This window comes from Ailuropoda melanoleuca, chromosome 5 (assembly GCF_002007445.2).
Source record: "Ailuropoda melanoleuca isolate Jingjing chromosome 5, ASM200744v2, whole genome shotgun sequence".
Classification (NCBI taxonomy): domain Eukaryota; kingdom Metazoa; phylum Chordata; class Mammalia; order Carnivora; family Ursidae; genus Ailuropoda; species Ailuropoda melanoleuca.
Genome location: NC_048222.1, coordinates 34,290,529 through 34,313,774, shown reverse-complemented (window position 1 = coordinate 34,313,774; position 23,246 = coordinate 34,290,529). Strand labels below are relative to the sequence as shown.

At 38.4% G+C, this 23,246-nt stretch overlaps 1 protein-coding gene across 7 annotated transcripts in view; it reads left to right on the top strand.

The window, feature by feature from the left end:
• Positions 1-23,246, top strand: part of KIF6 (kinesin family member 6) — a 465,947-nt gene that overhangs the window by 70,803 nt on the left and 371,898 nt on the right. For 6 of the 7 annotated variants that reach the window (XM_034660659.1, XM_034660662.1, XM_034660661.1 and 3 more), the window contains 2 exons: positions 8,528-8,675; positions 14,335-14,444. In XM_034660659.1, coding sequence (XP_034516550.1) covers positions 8,528-8,675; positions 14,335-14,444 — 258 coding nt within the window. Of the gene's footprint in view, positions 1-8,527; positions 8,676-14,334; positions 14,445-23,246 lie in introns of those variants that run through there. The other variant, XM_034660665.1, reaches the window with a different exon arrangement.

Sequence of the window (23,246 nt, the reverse complement as noted above, 5' to 3'; positions counted from 1 at the left end):
AAGACAAGTACTATAAGTGGGGCTTTTCCAGAAAGCTGCAAGACAGGTCAGAGAAGTATAATTCTTTGGACTTTTTGGAGAGCTCTAAACCTGTACTATCCCTTCCAGTGGTTGCTGTACTTATGTTTTTCACGGTTCTGTGGTTGCAAGTCTGTTATTTTTCAAGGCTATCATGGAGCTGGGGTGGGGGCGTGGGAATGGTCAAGTTAAAATGTCACAAAGCTCACTGTTCCTACTGAGATTCAGCCATTTTACTTGAGTAAACACTCCTTGGATTGTTGTGAGCCTTTGGATAACTTCCAGGATTGTGAAAAAGTTGATTTGGACAATTTTTGCCACTGTTCTCATTATTCTTGTGGAGGAGTGGATTTTCAGAGGTCCTTACTCCACCATTTCTCTTTATTTTTAGCTAGTACCTTCTCTTAGGCTGGATGAGACTACAAGCATATGAAATTGTCCAGTGTTCAATGGGGAGGAGGCACAAGATTGGGTTAAGAATGCTCTACAGAAAGGAATTCGAGATAAATGTTGCCCATTTACATTTTTCATTTAATTTTTTATTGTATCAATGTAATAAATAACCATAGAGTATGTATTGGTGGAACCTACATCCTTTCTATTTTATATAGCATTCTGTGAAGCTTTGCCATCTAGTTTTCCACAGCAGATGGGGGGAGAGGAAGTACACTTTAGAAGAGAGTATACTAGGACAGCTGGCAATGAAAAAGGTTTAAGTATAAAAAATAAACATAATAATCAGCAGATGCCAATGTAGAATGCTACAGTACTCACTTTTCTTAGGCTGTAGCTAAGTCAAAATGAAAATGCTAATCTGTACATTTTTTGCTTTTCAAGAGAGGGAAAGCCTAATATATTTTAGAAAATTTCCTATCAAAATTTTTTAAAAAATGTTTGGTTTGATTCTTAAAGTTATCAACTTCATTTACCTAGAGCATTTATGGTTAAGAGGTATCATATATTCAAATTATAATTGCTAATGGAACATAGCTATGTCATTGGTGACAAGTGCCATTGAGCAGAAAGAGTGTTTAATCATCCAGCTAAATTAATCATTACAGTTCCAATTCCATGTGAAGACACATGGAGAAAAATTATTAAGCCTCTCAGAAATGGAAAGTTGAACCACACGGTAGTAATCTCTTTTTATTTACTTAATGTGGTAAGTCCTTTAATTTTGTAAGCACCAATAACACCTTCTACCTACATAGCAAAAGATGCATTGAATTGTTGCTATGGATTTTATTCTTAGTCTAGTAGTTGTATAAGGTGCCCGGGACTTAACTGATTACTTTACAGTAATCTCTAAGCAAAACATATGTGTTTTGAGGGAGCATGATGATGATAAATCACTTAAGATACAAGCATGAAAGCATTGCAAAACATAGAACTGTGGGCATTATCTTAGCAGAAGTGTTAGAACAGGAATCCCAGTGTAAACGGTGAGGGGTGATTCTCAGAGGAGCCATCTATCAAACATCCATTCCCAATGAAGGCACCATTAGGTGACATCTTCATAATTGTTTGGATGAAAACATCTCAGAGATGAAGGAGGTACTTGTAAGAAGAAAAGAACATAATGCTATAATAGTTTGCTATTCTGTACGGTGTAGAGGAAAGATCCACTTGTGAAAGTCTGAATCATGCAAGGTATATTAGGAAAGCCCATATGGTGAGGAGACAGAGAGAGGAAAAAAGAGAGAGAGAGAGAGAGAGAAGGGAATGGGAAGGGAGAGAAGTGAAGGAGAGGAAAAGAAAGAAGAGAATGTTCTTTTCTTTTTAAAATTTTAAAATTTTATTTTTTCATCATGATAGGTATGCTTTTTAATCCCCATCACCTATTTTCCCCATTCCCCCCCACTTTGGTAATCATCAATTTATTCTCTGTAGTTAAGAGTCTGTTTCTCGGTTTGTCTTTCTTCTTCTTCTTTTTTTTTTCCTTTGCTCATTTGTTTTGTTTCTTACATTCTACATATAAGTGAAATCATATGGTATCTGTCTTTCTCTGACTGACTTATTTCTCTCAGCATTATACTCTCTGGTTCCATCCATGCTGTTGCAAATGGCAAGATTTCATTCTTTTTTATGGCTGAATAATATTCCATTGTATGTATACACCACATCTTCTTTATCCATTCGTCTATTTTTGGGCACTTAGGCTGCTTCCATAATTTGATTATTGTTAATAATGCTGCTATAAACATAGGTGTGCATGTATCCCTTTGAATTCGTGTTTTTTATTTTGGGGGTAAATACCCAGTAGTGTGATTACTGGATTATAGGGTAGTTCTATTTTTAACTTTTTGAGGAATCTCCATACTGTTTTCCACAGTGGCTGCACCAGTTTGCATTCCCACTAACAGTGAGTGAGGGTTCCCCTTTCTCCACATCCTTGCTAATACCTGTTGTTTCTTATATTGTTGAGTTTAGCCATTCTGATGGGTGTGAAGTGATATCTCGTGGTAGTTTTTATTTCCATTTCCCTGATGATGAGTGATCTTGAGCATCTTTTCATGTGTCTGTTGGCCAACTGTATGTCTTCTTTGGAGAAATGTCTGTTCATGTCTTCTGCCCATTTTTAAATCAGATTATTTGGTTTTTGGGTGTTGAGGCATATCAGTTCTTTATATATTTTGGATACTAAACTTTTATTGAATATATCATTTGCAAACATCTTCTCTCATTCCATAGGTTGCCTTTTAGTTTTGGTGATTGTTTCCTTCACTGTGCAGATGCTTTTTATTTTTTTTTTTTATTTTTTTATTTTTTTTTTTTTTTAAAGATTTTTTTTATTTATTCGACAGAGATAGAGACAGCCAGCGAGAGAGGGAACACAAGCAGGGGGAGTGGGAGAGGAAGAAGCAGGCTCATAGCAGAAGAGCCTGATGTGGGGCGATCCCAGAACGCTGGGATCACGCCCTGAGCCGAAGGCAGACGCTTAACCGCTGTGCCACCCAGGCGCCCCTATTTTGATGTAGTCCCAATAGTTTATTTTTGCTTTTATTTCCCTTGCCTCAGGAGATATATCTAGAAAAATGTTGCTATGGCCAATGTTGGAGAAATTGTTGCTTGTGTTCTTTTCTAGGATTTTTATGGTTTCAGGTCTCACATTTAGGTCCTTGATCCATTTTGAGTTTATTTTTGTGTATGGGATAAGAAAGTGGTCCAGTTTCATTCTTTTGCATATTGCTGTCCAATTTTCCCAGCACCATTTGTTGAAGAGACTGTCTTTTCCCCATTGTATATTCTTGCCCCCCCCCCATTGTAGGTTAATTGATCATATAAATGTGGGTTTATTTCTGAGTTTTCTAGTTTGTTCTACTGATCTATGTATCTATTTTGTGCCAGTACCATACTGCTTTGATTACTACAGCTTTGTCATATAACTTGAAGTCTAAAAAGCCCAGGGTTCTTATAATCATCATCAAATCAAGGGCTGCTCTGTACAACTGAAGAGCATGTCTGGATTACTACCTTCCCAAGAAGTCATTCCAAGAAAACTGAGGAGGGGAATTCTTAGAGGATTTATAGTTGGTGCTGAATGTTAAATTAGGGAATTACATTACAAGGTACATAGTGGTAAACATTCTGCATTCTGTACCTGGTGTTCTAGGAGGTGACTACATGTGAGTATTTGCTCCATGAAGTGCCAGGTGTCAGGTTTAGAGTTTGCCAAATTATAGGTGTGGTTTCCTCAGAACTTTTACCTTTGACATATACTAAAGTGTACTAAAGATGAAGAAAATATTTAATTAGTAATTTCAGCAAAATGGTAGTATAGGAATTTCTAGCCCCTGTACCCCCAGAAACATCAATTTGAATAACTACCAAGCATGAAAATACCTTCACAAAAGCTAAGGATTCGGGTGAGGAATTACAGCATTGGGGTAGGGCACAGAAAAAAAGAAAAGAGACATTGAGGTGGGTAGAAAAGATAGATTGACATTACCCTGTCACCCCTCCCTGAAGCCTGGACATCCTAGCACTGAGAGAGACACCGCCCCCATGGGAGGAGACTGAAGTGAGCACCTGACTTTACTGCAGAAACCAGTGCTAGCCCATCCCAGCATCAGCTGACTCCAGTGGCTCCAGGCAGCTCTCATGGCCCCAGGTGACTTCATGGCACCAGGCTCTTGGCAAGCTACTGAGAATCCAGTCCCCTAGCTCACCCTACCGCTTGCCTGCTTCTGTAGCCCCAAGTACATCCTGCAGCAGTAGGCTACCAGCAGGCTCCCATAAACCAGGCTCCTGATTTACCCTGGGGCCAGGTGGCTCCCGTGGCCCCAGGCAGCTCCCATGATACCAGGCTCCCAGCAGACTCTAGGAAATCCAGGATCCCAGCCCATCCCTGTTCGGCCAGCTGGCATGGCCTTGGGTGGCTCCTGTAACTCCAGTATCTTGGTGGGTTCTCACCATATCCACACTGCAAGCCTTCCCCAATGCCAGGCCAACTCCTGCAACCTGAGCTTTAAAGCTAGCTCCACAAATCCAGGCTCCTGGCCTGCACAGCACCACATTGGTCACCGCAGACCCAACCTGGCCCCTGAGGCCCTGTGTTGTAAGCTGATTCCCATGGCCCAAGACTGTAGGCTGTTCCTAATGCCAGGTTGCCCCTGTGGCCCCAGCCTCCTGGCTGGCTTCTGTGAAACCAGGCTCCCAGCCTGTCTTAGCACTAGATTGGTCCCTGTGGATCCAGATACTGGGCCCATCCCAGTGATCCCTAGTGCCTGGTTAGTCATTGTGGACCCAGTACCCACACAGGTCCACCCACACAGGCATGAAATCACCAAAGGAAACTAATAAAGCTCCAGTGACTGACCCTAAATAAATGGAGATCTAGGAACTATCTGACAAAGAATTCAGAATAATACTCTTAAATTCAGTGAATTACATGAGAACAAAGACAACAAAATGAAATTAGGAAAATAATACATTAACAAAATGAGAAGTTCAACAAAGGAATAGAAACCATTAAAAAACCCGAGCAAATCCTAGAGTTAAAAAACACAGTGATCAAATTGACAATTCAATAGAAAGCTTCAATAGCAGACAATCAAGCAGAATAAAAATTAGCTAACTGGAAAACATATCATTTGTTATAATCTAGGCAGAAGAGCAAAAAGAAAAGAGAAAGATTGAAGAAAATCTTTGTGAATTATGAGATACCATTAAAGGAAATAATCTCACATTATTTAAAGTCTCAGGAGAAGAGAGGGAGAAAGGGGCAGAAAGAATATTTAAAGAAATAATGGCTTGGAATTCTCCAACCTGGGGAGAGATTTGGACATCCATGTTCATACAGCTAATAGGTGACCCTATAGTTTCAAACCAAAATGATCTTTTACAAGACACATTGAAATAAAACTATCTAAAATCAAAGACAAAGAGATAATTTTAAAAGCAGCAAGAGAAAAAAATACCCACACAATAAGGGACCCCTCATAAGTCTATCAGCAGACTTCTCAGCAGAGAGAGGCCCTGAGAGAGTGGGGCAATATATTCAAATTTCTCAAAGAAAGAAACTGCCAAGGATACTTTATCCAGCATAGTTGTCTTTCATAAATTAAGGAGAAATAAAGGTTTTTCCAAACAAACAAAGGTGAAGGAATTCATCACCACTAAACCTATACCTTGTAAGAAATGCTGAAACATGAATACATATGAAAATATAAAGCATCCTGGTAAAGGCAAGTATAAACAAATTCATGACACTTTAATACTACAATGTAGTGATGTGTTAATTACTTAATCTAGTATAAGGTTAAAGGACAAAAGTATTAAAAACAACTATAGCTACGATAATTTGATAATGAAGACACAGTATAAAAAGAAGTTAATTGTGACATCAAAAACATTAAAAATGGGATGAATGGTAAAAACCAGTAGTAGATACACAAAAGATAAAAAAAGGGAATCAAAGCATACCACAGGGAAAATCATTTCACAAAGAAAGACAGTAGAAGATGAAGAAGGGAACAAAGGAAATACAAAACAAGAAAACAATGAATAAGTTGGTATTGGTAAGCCCATACTTTGCCTTATTTACTTTTAATGTAAATGGATTAAATTCTCCAATCAAAAAGCATAGAGTGGCTAATGGATTAATAAAAACAAGACCCAACTATATGCTATCTAAAAAAGACTCACTTCAGGTTTAAGGACATACATAGATAGACTGAAGGTGAAGGGATGGAAAAAGATACTCCATGCAAATGGAAACCAAAAGAAAGCAAAAGTAGCTATATTTACATCAGACAAAACAGACTTTAAGCCAAAACTGTGATGAGACTGGGGTGCCTGGGTGTCTCAGTTTGTTAAGTGTCCAACTCTTGATTTCTGCTCAAGTCATGATCTCGGGGTTCTGAGATCGAGCCCCCTGTCAGGCTCTGCACTCAGCATGGAGTCTGCTTGTCCCTCTTCCTTTTCTCTCCTTCCCCCCCCACCTGCTTGTGTTCCCCCCCACTCAGATGAATAGACTCTTAAAAAAAAAAAACTGCGACAAAGAAGGCCGTTTTATAGTGATAAAAGAGTCAGTTCATCATAAGGATATAACAATATATATGCATCCTACATCAGAACACCTAAACATATTAAGCAAATGCTAACAGATCTGAAGGGAGAAATAGACAACAATACAATAACAGTAGTGGAATCTGACACCCCACTTTCAACAATGGAGAAATCATCCAGATAGAAAATCAATGAGAAGTGGCTCCTGGGTGGCTTAGTTGGTTAAGCATCCAACTCTTGATTTTGGCTCAGGTCATGATTTCAGGGTCCTGGGATCAAGCCCCACATTGGGCTCTGTGCTCAGCAGGGAGTCTGTTTGAGATTATCTCTCTCCCTCTGCCCCCCCTTTTCTCTCTCAAAAAATAAATAGATAAATCTTAAAAAAAAAAAGAAAGAAAATCGATAAGGAAACATTGGTTGTGTACTATGCCTTAAGTCCAGTGGACCTACCAGACATACATGGAACATTTTACCCAATATCAGCAGAATACAGGTTCTACTCAAGCACACATGAAATATTCTCCTGGATAGATCACATGCTAAGCACAAATCCAGTTAAGAAATGGGCAGAAGACTTGAATAGAAAGTTCTCCAAAGAAAAAATACAAATAGCCAACAGATACATAAAAGGGCGTTCAGTGTTTCTAATCATCTGGGAAATGCAAACCAAAAACGAGATATGTCCTCGTACCTGTTAGGATGGCTGTTATCAAACTGTCAAGAGACAGCAAATGCTGTCAAGATTGTAAAGAAAAGGGAATTCTTGTGCACTGTTGGTGGAGATGCAAATTGGTGCAGCTACTATGGAAAACAGTATGGAGTTTCCTTTAAAAATTAGAAATAGAACTGCTCTATGATCCAGCAATGCCACTTCTGCCTGTATATCACAGGAAATGAAATCTTACAGAGGTATTTGCATCCCCATGTTCATTGCAGCATTATTCCCAATAGCCAAGGCATGGAAAAACCTAAATGTCTATTGATGGATGAATGGATAAAAATGATGTGGGGTGTGTGTGTGTGTGTGTGTGTGTGTGTGTGTGTGTGTTTGTGTATATGCACATACACAATGGGATATTAATCAGCCATAAAAAGATGAAAATTCTGCCATTTTGCAATGTAGTTGGGTCTTAAGAGCATTATGCTAAGTGAAGTAAGACAGAGAAAGACAAATTTTATATGTTCTCATTTACGTGTGGAATCTAAAAAACTGAATGCATAGATATCAAGAAAAGAATGGAGGTTTCCAGGGGCCGATGGGTGGGGGAAATGTGGAGATGTTGATCAAAGGGTAAAAACTTCCAGTTATTAGATGAGTAAATTCTACAGATTGAATGTACAGCACAGTGACTATATATTAAATATTTGAAAGTTGTTAAAGAGTATTGCTCTTAAATGTTATCACCACCTACAAAAATGATAATTATGTGAGGTGATGGATGTGTTAACTAACCTTATTGTGGAACTCATTTCATAGTATATTTATGTATCACATCATCACATTTGTAAACCTTAAAGTTACATTTGTTATGTGTTAATTATATCTCAGTAAAGCTGGAAAAAATTAAAAGACAGTGTATAAAAACCAAGGACACTTTAATAAAATGTATAATACATCAGTATTGGTTCTTTAATTGTGACAAATGCACAATACTAATGTTATCAACAGTAGGGGGAACAAGGTGCAGGGTATGTGTTAACTCTGTACTATCTTTGTAGCTTTTCTGTAAATATAAAAGAAGTATCTATATATGTGGTATCTAGCTAAAATAATTTACTTTTTTTTTTTTAATCCATGAGTATCAGCACACCATATCCTTTTCTCTAAGAAAGTTACCCGTAACTCAAATGGAGTCTGGTCATCTTAAGTATTTTGTTTTTTTAATTCTATAAATGTCTTTTCAATAGTGTTGAATAAGGTTGCTATTAGAATACAAGCCATTTAATACTTGTGTAATTAGCCATTTTGATATTAAAAGTGTGCCATTTCTTTATGTAGTGTCTTGGCAGGTTACAATGGTACCATCTTTGCCTATGGGCAAACGGGCAGTGGGAAGACATTCACCATCACTGGTGGGGCAGAACGCTACAGTGACCGAGGCATTATCCCAAGGACACTGTCGTACATTTTTGAGCAATTACAAAAGGTATGGAACTTTAAGTTCATTTTCTATTTGATATATTCAGCAGAAATTTATGGTGGGTAAAAAATTTATTGTGACATTTTATTGTATCTAAATGAGGAAGTATTATTGTGTAATAACTCTGGCCTTTTTTATATTTAAGGAAAGTTTAGGATTTTGCTGAAGAAGTAGAAATTAAGGTGCTTTTCATTAAAGGGATGCTGTTTCAGCAAAGGCTCAAAGGGAGTTCCTTCTGATACATCCATGGAGGTTAAAAGAACAGATAACACATTTTACCAACTAACATCTTATATTTCTCATTAAGAAACTGGATGTCCTTTTGCCAAGACATCTTTATTTCGGCTGCTAAAGCACTGAATAAGATGATGTGATTGTACCTTTTTCACAATTGTAATAGAAGCCCAAAAGAGTTTACCAGAGTAAAAATCCTATTGTAATTAATATTATTATTATGAAGAGAAATTCTCTGTATTATATGCATCATTTATTGTGTGTCTCTAAGTGCCTATTGCTTTATTAGTATTTAAAACAACATACAATACAACCAACAAGGTAAGTATCGTTATCCCAATTTCACAGTTGGGAAAATTGAGTCTAAATATCTTTCTCTGGGTCTTATAAGTAGCTGACTTGGAGGTCCATCCCAGGTCTGTGTGATGCCAAACTGTGCTTTTTACCACCACATACACTGCCTCTATTACCACCACATACACTGCCTCCAACTGGCTTTATTTTGTTGGTTGTATTTAAACAATAATGAGTCCCATAACTTCTCTGGGTTTCCATTCTCCCCTCTGTGAATGTAGGGAGTGAACTGTAGTAGAGGATCTCCGTTGGCCCTACTAGTTCCTACACTTACTCAGTTGTATTAGGTCAGTGTAACAGTTATTCCAAAATTTCTTGACTGTATGCTTTTTGCATTTCGAGTTGTAAAGATGAGAAGAAATTGCTGAGATCTGCATAATTCTAATTTCTATCCATAAAGTAGCAATTACCCATTAGTTCAGCTCATCTCTCACTAGCTCAAACATGCCAACTCTGCATGCCAGAAAATGTGAAAGAGAAAAGGTTGAGTATAGTGTATATGTTGGATTCAGATCCTTTCTTTTCATTTACTCACTTATTTCTGACATTAGCTGTTTTGTTTTGTTCCCAGATTTCACAAACTGGGAATATAATTTCTAATAGTTTTTGCTACCGTGGCCCAATGTGGAAGCATGTTGTCTTGGAAAGATCATTGAAGTTGGTGAGGCCAACCTGGTTCTGAGAAAGTATACTACTTACAGCATGTGGCCTTGAGGCGGTTACTTAATATCTCAGCCTTGTGGACTTGATGTGAGGGCTGGACAGACTGTATGTACAGATATTGTCCAGCTCCTGGCACGTAGTACATGCTCAAGAAATGAGCTCTGTTACTGCAGCCGCTGACTTCTGTATTCATGCACACACACAGCCAAATGATCCCGATTAATTTCAAAGAAGCCTTTGAAACTTAGAACAAATGAAACCAATCTCCCTGATTAAGTTAAACAGCATAAACAAATCCCTTCCTAACAGAAAATATACTTGTCCCTTCTAAAATTTTGTCTCTGGGTAGCAAAATACAGTAGAAGTCAAAATGTCTTCCGAGTACCTACCATCTTTTGGGTCCATTGTTGTGTATCTGTTTGGTTGTTGACATTATTCTAAACCTCATTTCATTTTGAATGATCCTAAATCACTTTCTGGACTGGAGAGAGCCCCTTGGACCGATTTATAGCCAGGACAGCCCTTTGTAGAAGGACAGATTTCCCTGATGGGGCGCAACACATTCATTACAATCACACCGAACTGCTGCAAAATTAGTCAGAGCCAACTTGAGGTTCACCAGTAAGTTTGTCCACATCGTGTAGCTGAAAAATGCAGACAGGTACTCAGATGCCCCCAGTCAGTTGCTTTAGAGGGCTATGTAGAGCTCTCTAGAATTCTTAAAGGAAATATTTGACTTATGCAAAATATTTATTTCAAGAGAAACTAAGAGCAATTGCATTCTGGCTCCTAAAATGTCTTTGAGTGTGATAGGAGCACATTTGTAGTGATTTTTAAAAAAGACAATTGATTCCATTTATTTTAGAAATCTGCTCATTACTTTTGAGTATTGTGAGGTTCAGACTTGTTTTGGGGCAGGAGAAAAGGCTGTCTGCAGGAAACATGTGTGTTACATTACAGTCTGGCAATCCTAAACACTAAAAAAGGAGTAATAAGGAAAGGTAGCTTGCCACATTGCTCAGTGACTTTTAAGTGTGTATTCCAATAAAAGTCCAGAAAATGCAGAAGCTGAAGGAGCCAAAGGCATTATCCACATCATCTCAGGGGAGTAGACTTGCCATTTTCCTGACTTAAAATGATTCCTTCCACTTTCTGGAAGAAGGAGAGTTTCTCCGCTGCAGATGAACATACAAGTTGGTTGTTGTTTTTGCCTTTCTTTGCCTTCTCCTTTATATTCGTGTACTGAATTCTCCATTTGGAGGCCATTAGAAATAATAAAAACAGTAACAATAGCAATAATAATAATAGTAGCAGCAGCAAGGATTTATTGGGGATGATTACAGGGCCACACATTCTTGGTGGGATTTTAAGTACAGAACCTTATTTCTCTGTCACAGCAGTTCTGCAAGATAAGGGTTATTCTCCCCAATTCTGCAATTAAATAGCTGCAGATAATGCAGGATCACTCAGTTATAAATGCCAGATCAAGTGTTCAAACCTAACTTATTCTGATGCTAAGATGAGCCCAGAACTGTCTAAAATCTCAAACTATAATAGATGGGATATTTCAGGTATGTTCAGTTAAGTTTTAGAAATACATTGCTTTTGAATAGGATCTCAGGAAGTTGGTAAATGATCCCCCGTGGCCTTTGACCTGCTCTGAGAATCTTCTAGAGAGGAACAGCATATATGTTGATCATGGAACACTTTTTCCACAAGTTACTTCATGGGACATTTTAGGGAAAACTGGATTAGACTAAAGGCCATGCAAAGTCTGCCTAGTATTTATGGTCTCTGATATCTATGCTAAGCCAAGTTATAACCCACAGAATGATGCTGAAATAATGTCTTTACTACACTAGGATACTAGTCTGATCGACAGGCCATGTGTTAGGATAAGCAGCCAGAGTCGCCCACATCGGGAGGATTTCCAGCTTTTGCTTGGGAGAAATTTGCTTAGTAGAGACTCAGTCCATGCTGTCACCTTCCCAAACCACCGGAACATGGAATTTCAGCTCTATCTTGAGTCATGTGCTGCCTGAGAGTTACCTTAATTTTTCAGGCGTTGTTTTGTTTTTATGAAATGTTGGTGTTTTTCTTCGGGTAGCTTGAGCCACATTAGGACCAGAGAATCATATTAATTTTAATCTGAAGAACACTTAGGAATTCATCATTCGACTTCCTCACTAATGGGTGTGGAAACTGAAGCCGGACATCACAGGGGCTCATAGCAAGTAGGACTAGGATTCCAGCTCTGGATTTGCAGGCCCCTGTTCTCTCCCCCATCTCTGTGACTTGGTCCTCTCTCCCTTTGAATAGTATCTGTCAAATGGATTGTCTTGGCTATGGGTGAGAATCAACAGGAAGGTCATCCTGAGCAAATTCGCTTTGTGAGTACCCACTCTGACATTCTGCTGACCTTCTTGCCATAAGACACAACTATATTCTTCCCTTATGAGAAGTAGGACTGTAACTGACAAAATGGAAGAATTTGTATTTTGGGAGAAGCAAGAAGAAGGTGCTATTAATATTTGGTTTTGAAAACTGAGCCTTAGTTTAGGCCCTTTGCCCATCTTTCTAGTGTTCTAATTTTCATTTACCACTGATTTAGAGAATTTTTAATAATCTTTCCCTGGGATCTTCTGAAGCAAAGCCTTGAGAAAAAGGTTAATGTAGGCATGGTTTATCAGGAATGTAATCCCAGAAAGTAAGGATAAGTGACAGGAGAATACATGTGGATGAAGGAAGCATCAATACAAAGACCAGTTTTCAAGTTGCAACTGGGAGAAATCCACAGATTGTCTGAATCTTATAGAATGTGTCTCAGGAAGGAAGGAGGAAGCATTTATCCCTAGGCTCACAAAACCCATTGGTCAAGGGTTGTCTTGCTGAGTGTGAACTCTCCCACACTTCCTGGCATTTGCGTATGACTGAATGTTGGATGGTTCCTCTGGGTCCCCAAACCCCAGTGTCAGTGAAGTTCCAGGGCAGGAAGAGAGAGACTTACAACACGGGCTTGGGGTGAGCCTATGTCAGAATACAGCCTCAGAGGCAGTCAAAGACAGTCCAACCACAGCCATGATTAGACTGTGGATGAAGCTGGAAAGAGGTACCACTGTGCACAGGAAGCATCCAACATACCGGCGCACCACGGAGTAGCCTATAAGGAACTTCCTTCCAGCTTCCCTGCCAATGAAACGTCTGTCCTCTACCTTCTCCTCTTGCTCCAGGTTTTAAATTAGGGCAGGAAAATCCTCCACTAATTTCTCTGGTATTCTACTACTGCAGTTTTAACCCAGCATCATAAATAGATCAGGAGGTTCAATTAGCATCACTTTGAATTTCTGGCACATTTCAATGGTTCCTGCGAAGCATTTCCAAAGGGCACCATTTTATCCAAAATATCTCCATGCCTTTGTATCTGGTAATAGACTGTACTTATCAGAGTTCATTTGTACAAGTAGCAATTTTTAGAGATGCTGAATGTACTCTCAGGTAGCAGTAAAGCTTCATAAATAAAAAAAAAAGAAAAAAAAAGAAAACTGAGCCTGGAATTTTATTGAGACCTGTAAAAATTTCATTTTTTTCCATCTCAGAGAGAGCGGGTCCTTTTTGTCTGCTAGCAGAACTGAGATAAGACCTGTAGCCTTAACTTTTATCCTAATTACATTGTTGCCTGTGTCACTGTACTTCAGCAATGACCCATAGAAAACACCTCTCTCAAACCAATAGCTCAATAACCCTGATTTGCCATGTGGGCTAGGAAAATTAACCCAACAGATAAGATACAGGCAGTGACCTATGAATGTCCACTCTTACTTTTACCTGATTGATCTAAAGTATTTCTGTCCCCTGGGATTCATTTTCCATTATCTATTATAGTCTGTTACCTATTTATGTCATCAGAAATTTTGAATATTGGAAAAGTTAAAAAAAAAGAATTGTGATTGAAGTTGGAAACTTTTGCTACTGAAGTTTTTAAACTGAAGTCACGATTCTGTTTTCTTTTATGAATAGGCTAGTCACAGAATGTAAGTTTATTTTTTCATAGTAACCTTTTTTGGGGTCTGGAAAGTAAAAAATGGTGTGTTATACAGTTCTGCAACCAAGTTGGCTCATTTTAAGTGTATATTGACTCTTCATGTATAACGTGGAACCAATAAAAAAACAACAGACTGAAGTTGCTTGTAATCATGGGTGTTGGCCATTAAAAAAAAAAACAACAACAAACCACTTCATGCATATGGTAACTGGCAACTTGAAAGTGTCACGAACTGAAAATGGAAACCATACAAAGTGAAGAGAGTAAAGGACAGAAAGCTGTGAGGAACTGTAGTGATAAATGTGTTCATCCTCCTCTGAGCTGAATTGTTATTTATAGCCATTAAACAATGTCTTCCCCTTTTCCAATCAGGACAGCAGCACAATACATACAACGCAAATTTCCTATTTGGAAATCTACAATGAATGTGGTTATGATCTATTGGATCCAAGACATGAAGCCTCCAGTTTGGAAGATTTGCCGTGAGTAGCAGAACAACAAAGAAGGGGGGAAAATCACTTTCAGATGTTCCCTTCAATTGTTTCCTTTGAAACTTTGTATGTTTCTGGTCTCAATCATTATTAACAAATACTGGATAACAGCATCTTTTTGTAATATAATGGATATTTTTTTCAGTCATGACAAACCAGACAGTGGTGATGGGAACTAAAATTGCTTGAAACCGATTTCTTGGGAAAATCTCCTTTGGAGTTGGTGCAAGAGAGTGCACTGGATGTACTCAGAGTGGGTGCTGAAAGAGCTGGTGGGATATGCCCCTACTGCTTTATCTTGTCGAATCAAACCCTTTGTTCCTCTAATTGTGGCTTCTCTCTGAAGAGGGGATAAAATTAGGGCTCAGGCAGCAATAAGAGAATCTGAAAGAGAAAACTTTGTTTTCCTCATTGCTTCTCTACTGTTATTAAGACTGACATTGACAATCATTTGGTCAGATTGGCACTGATTGCATCGTGACTGAAATACAAATATTCTTCAGAGCTTACCTACTGAGTAAGTTACCCTTCCAGCATTTTGTAAACATTACTCACTGCTTGTTTGAATATCTGCCTAAATTACGTATTAATGGTAATACTTAATATCCTTTTGTCCAGACATCTTCATATATTAGAAGTTGGTCGAGCCAAGAAAATACATTTTAATTTTCTATTAAATATTCTTTTTAAAAAATTTTTTTATTATGTTATGTTAGTCACCATACAGTACATCGTTAGTTTTTGATGTAGTGCTCCATGATTCATTGTTTGTGTATAACACCCAGTGCTCCATGCAATACGTGCCCTCCTTAATACCCATCACCAGACTATCCCATTCCCTCACCCTCCTCCCCTCTGAAGCCCTCAGTTTGTTTCCCAGACTCCATAGTCTCTCGTGGTTCATTCCCCCTTCTGTTTACCCCCCCTTCATTCTTCCCTTCCTTCTCCTACCGATCTCCCTGCTATTCCTTATGTTCCATAAATGAGTGAAACCATATGATAATTGTCTTTCTCTGCTTGACTTATTTCACTTAGCATAATCTCCTCCAGACCCATCCATGTTGCTGCAAATGTTGGGTAATCGTTCTTTCTGATGGCTGAGTAATATTCCATTGTATATATGGACCACATCTTCTTTATCCATTCGTCTCTTGAAGGGCATCTCAGCTCCTTCCACAATTTAGCTATTGTGGACAATGCTGCTGTGAACATTGGGGTGCATATGGCCCTTCTCTTCACTACGTCTGTATTTTTAGGGTAAATACCCAGTAGTGCAATTGCTGGATCATAGGGTAGCTCAATATTTAACTTTTTAAGGGACCTCCACTGTTTTCCAGAGTGGCTGTACCAACTTGCATTCCCACCAACAGTGTAAGAGGGATTCCCTTTCTCCACATCCTTTTTGAACATTTTTCATGTGTCTGTTAGTCATTTGTATGTCTTCATTGGAAAAGTGTCTGTTCATATCTTCTGCCCATTTTTTGATTTGATTATTTGTTTCTCATGTATTGAGTTTGAGGGGTTCTTTATAGATCTTGGATACTCTTCATTGGAAAAGTGTCTGTTCATATCTTCTGCCCATTTTTTGATTTGATTATTTGTTTCTCATGTATTGAGTTTGAGGGGTTCTTTATAGATCTTGGATACCAGTCTTTTATCTGTAGTGTCATTTGCAAATATCATGTCCCATTCCGTGGGTTGCCTCTTTGTTTTGATGACTGTTTCCTTTGCTGTGCAGAAACTTTTTATCGTGATGAAGTCCCACAAGTTTATTTTTTCTTATATTTCTCTTGCCTTTGGAGATGTGTCATGAAAAAGGTTGCTTTGGCCGGTGTCGTAGAGGTTGCTGCCTATGTTCTCCTCTAGGGATTGTGATGGATTCCTGTCTCACATCAGGGTCTTTCATCCATTTGGAGTTTATCTTTGTGTATGGTGTGAGAGAGTGGTCAAGTTTCATTCTTTTGCATATAGCTGTCCAATTTTCCCAGCACCATTTATTGAAGAGACTGTCTTTTTTTCATTGGGTGTTTTTTCCTGCTTTGTCAAAGATTAGTTGCCCAAAGAGCCGAGGGTCCATCTCTGGGTTCTCTATTCTGTTCCATTGGTCGATGTATCTGTTTTTGTGCCAGTACCATGCTGTCTTAGTGATCACAGCTTTGTAGTATAGCTTGAAATCAGGCAACGTGATGTCCCCAGCTTTGTTTTCCCTTTTCAATATTTCCTTGGCAATTCGGGGTCTTTTCTGTTTCCACACAAATTTTAGGCTTGTTTGTTCCAGGTCTTTGAAAAATGTCATTGGTATTTTGATCGGGATGGCATTGAAAGTGTAGATTGCTCTGGGTAGCATAGACATTTTAACTATGTTTATTCTTCCGATCCATGAGCATGGAATGTTTTCCCATCTTTTCGCGTCTTCTTCAATGTCTTTCATCAGTGTTCTGTAATTTCTAGAATATAGATCCTTTATCTCTCTGCTTAAGTTAATTCTGAGTTATCATATGATTTTTGGTGCTATTGTAAATGGAATCAATTCCCTAATTTCTCTTTCTTCAGTCTCATTGTTCGTTTATAGAAATGCAACTGATTTCTGAGCATTGATTTTGTATCCTGCCACATTACTGAATTGTTTTATGAGTTCTAGTAATTTGGGGGTGGAGTCTTTTGGGTTTTCCATATAGAGTATCATGTCATCTGCAAAGAGAGAGAGTTTGACTTCTTCATTGCCAATTTGAATACCTTTTATTCTTTTTTGTTGGGTGATTGCTGTTGCTAGGACTTCTAGTACTATGTTGAACAATAATGGCGAGAGTGGGCATCCTTGTTGGAGGGAATACTTCTTAACTCATCTTATGAATTCAGAATTGCCCTAATAACAAAACCAGGCAGATCATCTCAGCAGAAAATCAAAAAAGAAAGAAGAGCTTTGAATGACATACTGGACTAGATGGACCTCATAGATATATACAGAACACTACACCCCAGAACAACAGAATACTCATTCTTTTCAATGCACATGGAACTTTCTCCAGAGTAGACCACATACTGGGTCACAAAACGTCTCAACCGATACCAAAAGACTGAGATTATTCTCTGCATATTCTCAAACCACAATCCTTTGAAACTGGAATTTAATCACAAGGAAAAATTTGGAAGAAACTCAAACACTTGGAAACTAAGAACCATCCTACTTAAGAATGATTGGGTAAACCAGGGAATTAAAGATGAACTTAAGGAATTTGTGGAAACCAATGAGAATGAAAACACATCCGTCCAAAACCTCTGGGACACTGCAAAGGCAGTCCTAAGGGGAAAATACATAGCCATCCAAGCCTTACTCAAGGGAATAGAAAAATCTAAAATGCAGTTTTTATATTCTTACCTTAAGAAGCTGGAGCTGGAACAGAAGAGCATGCCAAACCCACTCACGGGAAGGCAGTTGATCAAGATTAGAGCAGAATCAGTGAATTAGAAACCAGGAGCACAGTAGAGCAGATCAACAAAACTAGAAGCTGGTTCTTTGAAAGAATAAATAAGAATAAATAAGATTGATCTCATCATTATTGTTCAACATAGTACTAGCAGTCCTTGCAACAGCAATCAGACAAGAAGGAGGAATAAAAGGTATTCAGATTGGAAAGAAGAAGTCAAACTCTCTCTCTTCGCAGATGACATGATACTTTATGGAAAACCCAAAAGACTCCACCCCCAAATTACTAGAACTCATAGAACAATTCAGTAATGTGGCAGGATACAAAATCTTATTAAGTATTCTAAAGCAATTTAAAAATGTGTATTAATCCTCTATCACAAAGACCAACAACCAGTTGCTTGCTTTAATTTGCAAAGGAAGTAAGAGGAAATACTAAAGAAAATAAGTTGCATTCTTTATGTCACTTTTATATATATTCTTCCTTTTAATCTTGACTGGGAGTCTTCACATACCACCTCTGTTGTGCCAACTATATTCATTAGAGGGGTTAGGAAAGTGGATTATTGTTGGTACTCTAAATATTTATGTAATTAAATAATATAAGAAGAGAAAGGAAAGATCTGACTCCATGGAAGAAATTGTTCTTAAGGAAACTATTGGAATTAAGTCTATAGAAAGGTAAGACATTCCACAGAGGAAGGTTAGAAACAGCAACATTAAAAACATGAAGATGGACTTAGAAGGTATTATGCTAAATGAAATAAGTCAGTCAGAGAAAGACAATTATCATGTGATTTCATTCAAATGTGGAATTTAAGAAACAAAACAGAGGATCATAGGGGAAGGGATGGAAAAATAAAATAAGATGAAATCAGAGAGGGAGAGAAACCATAAGAGACTCTCAACTCTAGGAAACAAACTGAGGGTTGCTGGAGGGGAGATGGGTGGGGGGATGGGGGATGGGCGTAACTGGGTGATGGGCATTAAGGAGAGCACCTGAGGTAATGAGCACTGGGTGTTCTATGCAACTGATGAATCACTAAGTTCTACCCCTGAAACTAATAATACACTATATGCTGATTTATTGAATTTAAATAAAAAAAGAACATGAAGATGTGGTCAGAAAGGCCATGTGTTGAGGAATCATGTGAAATAAAATCAGAAAGGCTAACAGAAGCCTGCTTTTGAGGGACTTGAATGACAATGGGCTTTTGCTGTGAGATTGATCTTTATTCTAATAGGATTTTAAATTAGCTTTCTAGCCTCCAGTCTAAATTGTGGACCTCTAGGCTAAATCTTGCTTAAAATTGCTTTTAACAAGTCACATCTGCACTGAAGAACTTGAAGCCTGCTTAGCAATAATTCAGAAATGAAGGGCTTGGCTCTGACAAACATGGAGGCGGAGACAGAAATTTGAGAGATATGCATAAAAAATAAATAGATGATAACTAGCTAGCTAGCTAGCTAGAAATAAAATACATTGATTATGCCTCTCACCTTCGATTTGATTGGATTGGAAAAGAAGGTGAATTATAGCAAGTTCATTCTCTGCATTTTACTGATTGAGGAGAGTAAACCCAGAGGTATGACTTACCCAGGGTTTCAAAACTGATCTGTTAATGATACAGCAGGGATTGAAAACCACATACTCCCACTTTCATGCCAGAGTAGCAAAAATAGCCTCAAGATTTTACTGTGGGGCTCAGAGAATTAAAGAAGCATTGACTAAAAAGATGACCTCTGTTAGAAAACTTGATTGAGTGGTGGTAATAAGTTTCACATATATAACTTTGGTGTCTGAGAGTACCCTACTTGATGTTTACAATAAATTCCTCACAGGTAGGAAGCTTGCCTTACTTGAGTTGGTAGTCTTTCTACTGCGTAGGCCAAAGTAAGTTCTTAATATTTTAAAAAATTATCTGTCAAATTGAAACTGTGAAGTAGACTTTTTGAAGATGAGCATGAAAGGGAAAACAGGATGAGCTCTATGAATCAGAGTCTAATTGACATAACGAGGCTCAGCCTGACTATGAAAAGGAGTGAGGGGCGCCTGGGTAGCACAGTCCTTGAGCGTCTGCCTTCAGCTCAGGGCGTGATCCCAGCGTTATGGGATCGAGCCCCACATCAGGCTCCTCTGCTGTGAGCCTGCTTCTTCCTCTCCCACTCCCCCTGCTGTGTTCCCTCTCTTGCTGGCTGTCTCTCTGTCACATAAATAAATAAAAGCTTTAAAAAAAAAAAAAACAGGTGAAAAGGAGTGAGAAAATTCACTGAACTCTAAGAGAGGCAGTGTGATAGAGTCAAGAGCACTTGATTACAAGTCAGGAAATTTGGGTTTTAGTCCCAGGTCTGCAATCTTAGATACATTTTTTTTTCACTTTTCTGTGTTTCTCCTTGTCTATAAAATGTGGCTATTGGGTTATATCATATTTAACAACCTTCCAACTTCCAATGTCTAGAGTTCAAAGATGGGGGACCTCACAGGATAGGACTTATTTGGTGACTCTTTTCCCCCTCACAGAAAAAAATAAAAAGCAATGTAGATATTTTATATTTTTCTCCTAGAAAAGAACCTTCAGCCTCTTGAGAGCAAGGACAATGCTTTAATTCACTGTATGTCTCTGAGTTTCATGGCATGCCTGACATTTAATAATGAGCTCTCAATGTGGATAAGGTTGTCTCTGTAGATGTCACTAGCTTTCTATCTTAAACTACTTCTCCTTCTTTGGTAGCTTTGTCCTGCTGTTGGAGAACGAGTTCACCGACTCAAGTCAGAAGTGACCTCAGTTACAAAACAGATGTTTTCAGTGAACTACCACCCCCCCCACAGGCATATAAAAGTGGACAGAAAGATGTTCTTATCTTACATTTTGGGAAATAATTACATGACAACAACCCCATTAAAATTAAAATGAGGAGATTTTCATTATAAAAGAAGATTCCCATATCCCAGGAGTATAGCCTATTTACTTCAAATATCTTCAGTACTATAAAATTCCAGAACAACTCAAGAATTGCAGTCTTGCGGTGTGGGGATTATGAGATTTGGCTGGTTTTGAGTCTGCTGGCTTTCTGGGATTTTAGGTTTGCCTTTTACTAAGATTATCAAGTAATTCTTCATAATGGAATGTGACTTTTGCTGTACCTGGATTGGGTAAAGGGTATTGACTGTTAATCTGGTTTCACACACTCTTGAACTGGGACAAGCTCTAACTCTGCAATCCTATCCGTCTGGTTGGCTGGTTTCATTGTTGCAAGCTGAAATGTCCCAAACACTCTGAATACGATCCAAAAAAATAGTAGATAAAATGCCTGTTGACTTTGGTTCTGTCTTGCAGTCATCCATTTGAGGGACAATGACAATAAACACATTTGATCACTTCTCCATTCTTGTACTTGGCATAGCCATGTGTAATCAAATCCAAGGTCATTTTGATGTTACACAATAATAGCCGTCAGTAGCAGGTTTCTTACCACTGAGCAGCGCACTGCTTCCCCCAAATCACCTGCTGGATGCTCTTCTCACAAGCATTCTGCCTTTTCTGCTTCTTATTCTTTTACATCCTGATGAGCTCCAACTCTCAGCTGTTACTGAAGCGTTTGCCTATAGACTGCCTGCGGACTTTGTACATATGATGTCAGGGTACCAGACTAAAGTCAATTGCTTTTTGCATATGTTGCTGTAGTCGTTTGGCAAGGAGTTTTTAGATACAACACCAAAAGCGTGATCTGTGAAAGAAAAAAATAGGTGAGTTGAGCTTCATTAAAATTAAAAACTTCTGCTCTCTGAAAGACACTGTCAAGAGAATAAAAAGATAAGCCAGAGACAGAGAAAATATTTACCAGACACATGTCCGATAAAGGACTTGTATCTAAAATATACAAAGAACTCCTCAAACTCAACAATGAGAAAACTCACAATCCAATGAAGAAATGAGAAAAAGATCTGAATAGACAGCTCACCAAAGAAGATGTACAGATGGTAGGTAAACACATGAGGAGATGCTCAACATCGTCTGTCATTAGGGAATCAATAATGAAAACTGCACACCTACTAGAATGGCAAAAATCTGAAAAACTAGCAATACCAAGTTGTGGCAAGAATGTAGAGCAACTGGAACTCTCTCATTCATGCTGTATAATACAGGCACTTTGAAAGCCAACTTCCAGTTTCTTTTTTTTTTATATATAATTTTTATTATATTAGTCACCATACAGTACATCCCCAGTTTTTGATGCAATGTTCCATGATTTCATTATTTGCATATAACACCCAGTGCACCATGCAATACATGCCCTCCCTAATACCCATCACCGGCCTATCCCAGTCCCCCACCCCCCTCCCCTCTGAAGCCCTCAGTTTGTTTCCCAAAGTCCACAGTCTCTCATGGTTCATTCCCCCTTCTGTTTACCCCCCCCTTCATTCCTCTCTTCTTTCTCCTACTGATCTTCCTATTTCTTATGTTCCATAAATGAGTGAAACCATATGATAATTGTCTTTCTCTGCTTGACTTACTTCACTCAGCATAATCTCCTCCAGTCCCATCCATGTTGCTGCAAATGTTGTGTAATCATGCTACCCATGAATGGATATAGCAGACTTATTCATAATTGCCAAGAACTGGAAGCAACCAAGATGCCCCACCACAGGCAAATAGAAAAACAAAGTGTGGGACATCCGTGCAGTGGAATATTATTTGGCAATAAAAAGCGATGAACTATTAAGCCACAAAAAGACATGGGAAGTCTACATACTGTATGACTCCAACTCTAAGACATTGTGAAAAAGGCAAAAGTGTAGATACAGTAAAAAGATCACTGGTTGCTAGTAGCTGGGGAGAGGAGAGGTAGAGGGATGAATAGGTGAAGCACGGGGTCTTTTTGTGCAGACAAGCTAGTATATATGATAGTATGACAGTGGATGCATGATATTATGCATTTGTCCAAACTCACAGAATATACGCCAAGAGTGAGCCCTAGCAGAAGCTATGGACCTTTAGTTAATAAAATAACAACAGCAAAAAGGAATAAACTATTGATCCATTTAATAGCTTGGGTGACTCTCTAGGGAATTCTGCTGAGTAAAAAAGCCAATCTCAAAAGGTCATATGCTGTGTGATTTTATTTATGGAATATTTTTTAAATGGCAAAATTATAGAAGTAGATAACAGCTGAGTGGTTGACAGGAGTTAGGGAGGGAAGTGGGAATGGTTATACAAGGCCAGTGAGAGATCCTTGTGGTAATAGACTATTCTGTATCTAAACTTTGGCTTTGAATACACAAAACTACTCACGTGATTAAATTCCATAGAACTAAACACACACACACACACACACACACACACACACACGAGTACTGGTGAAAT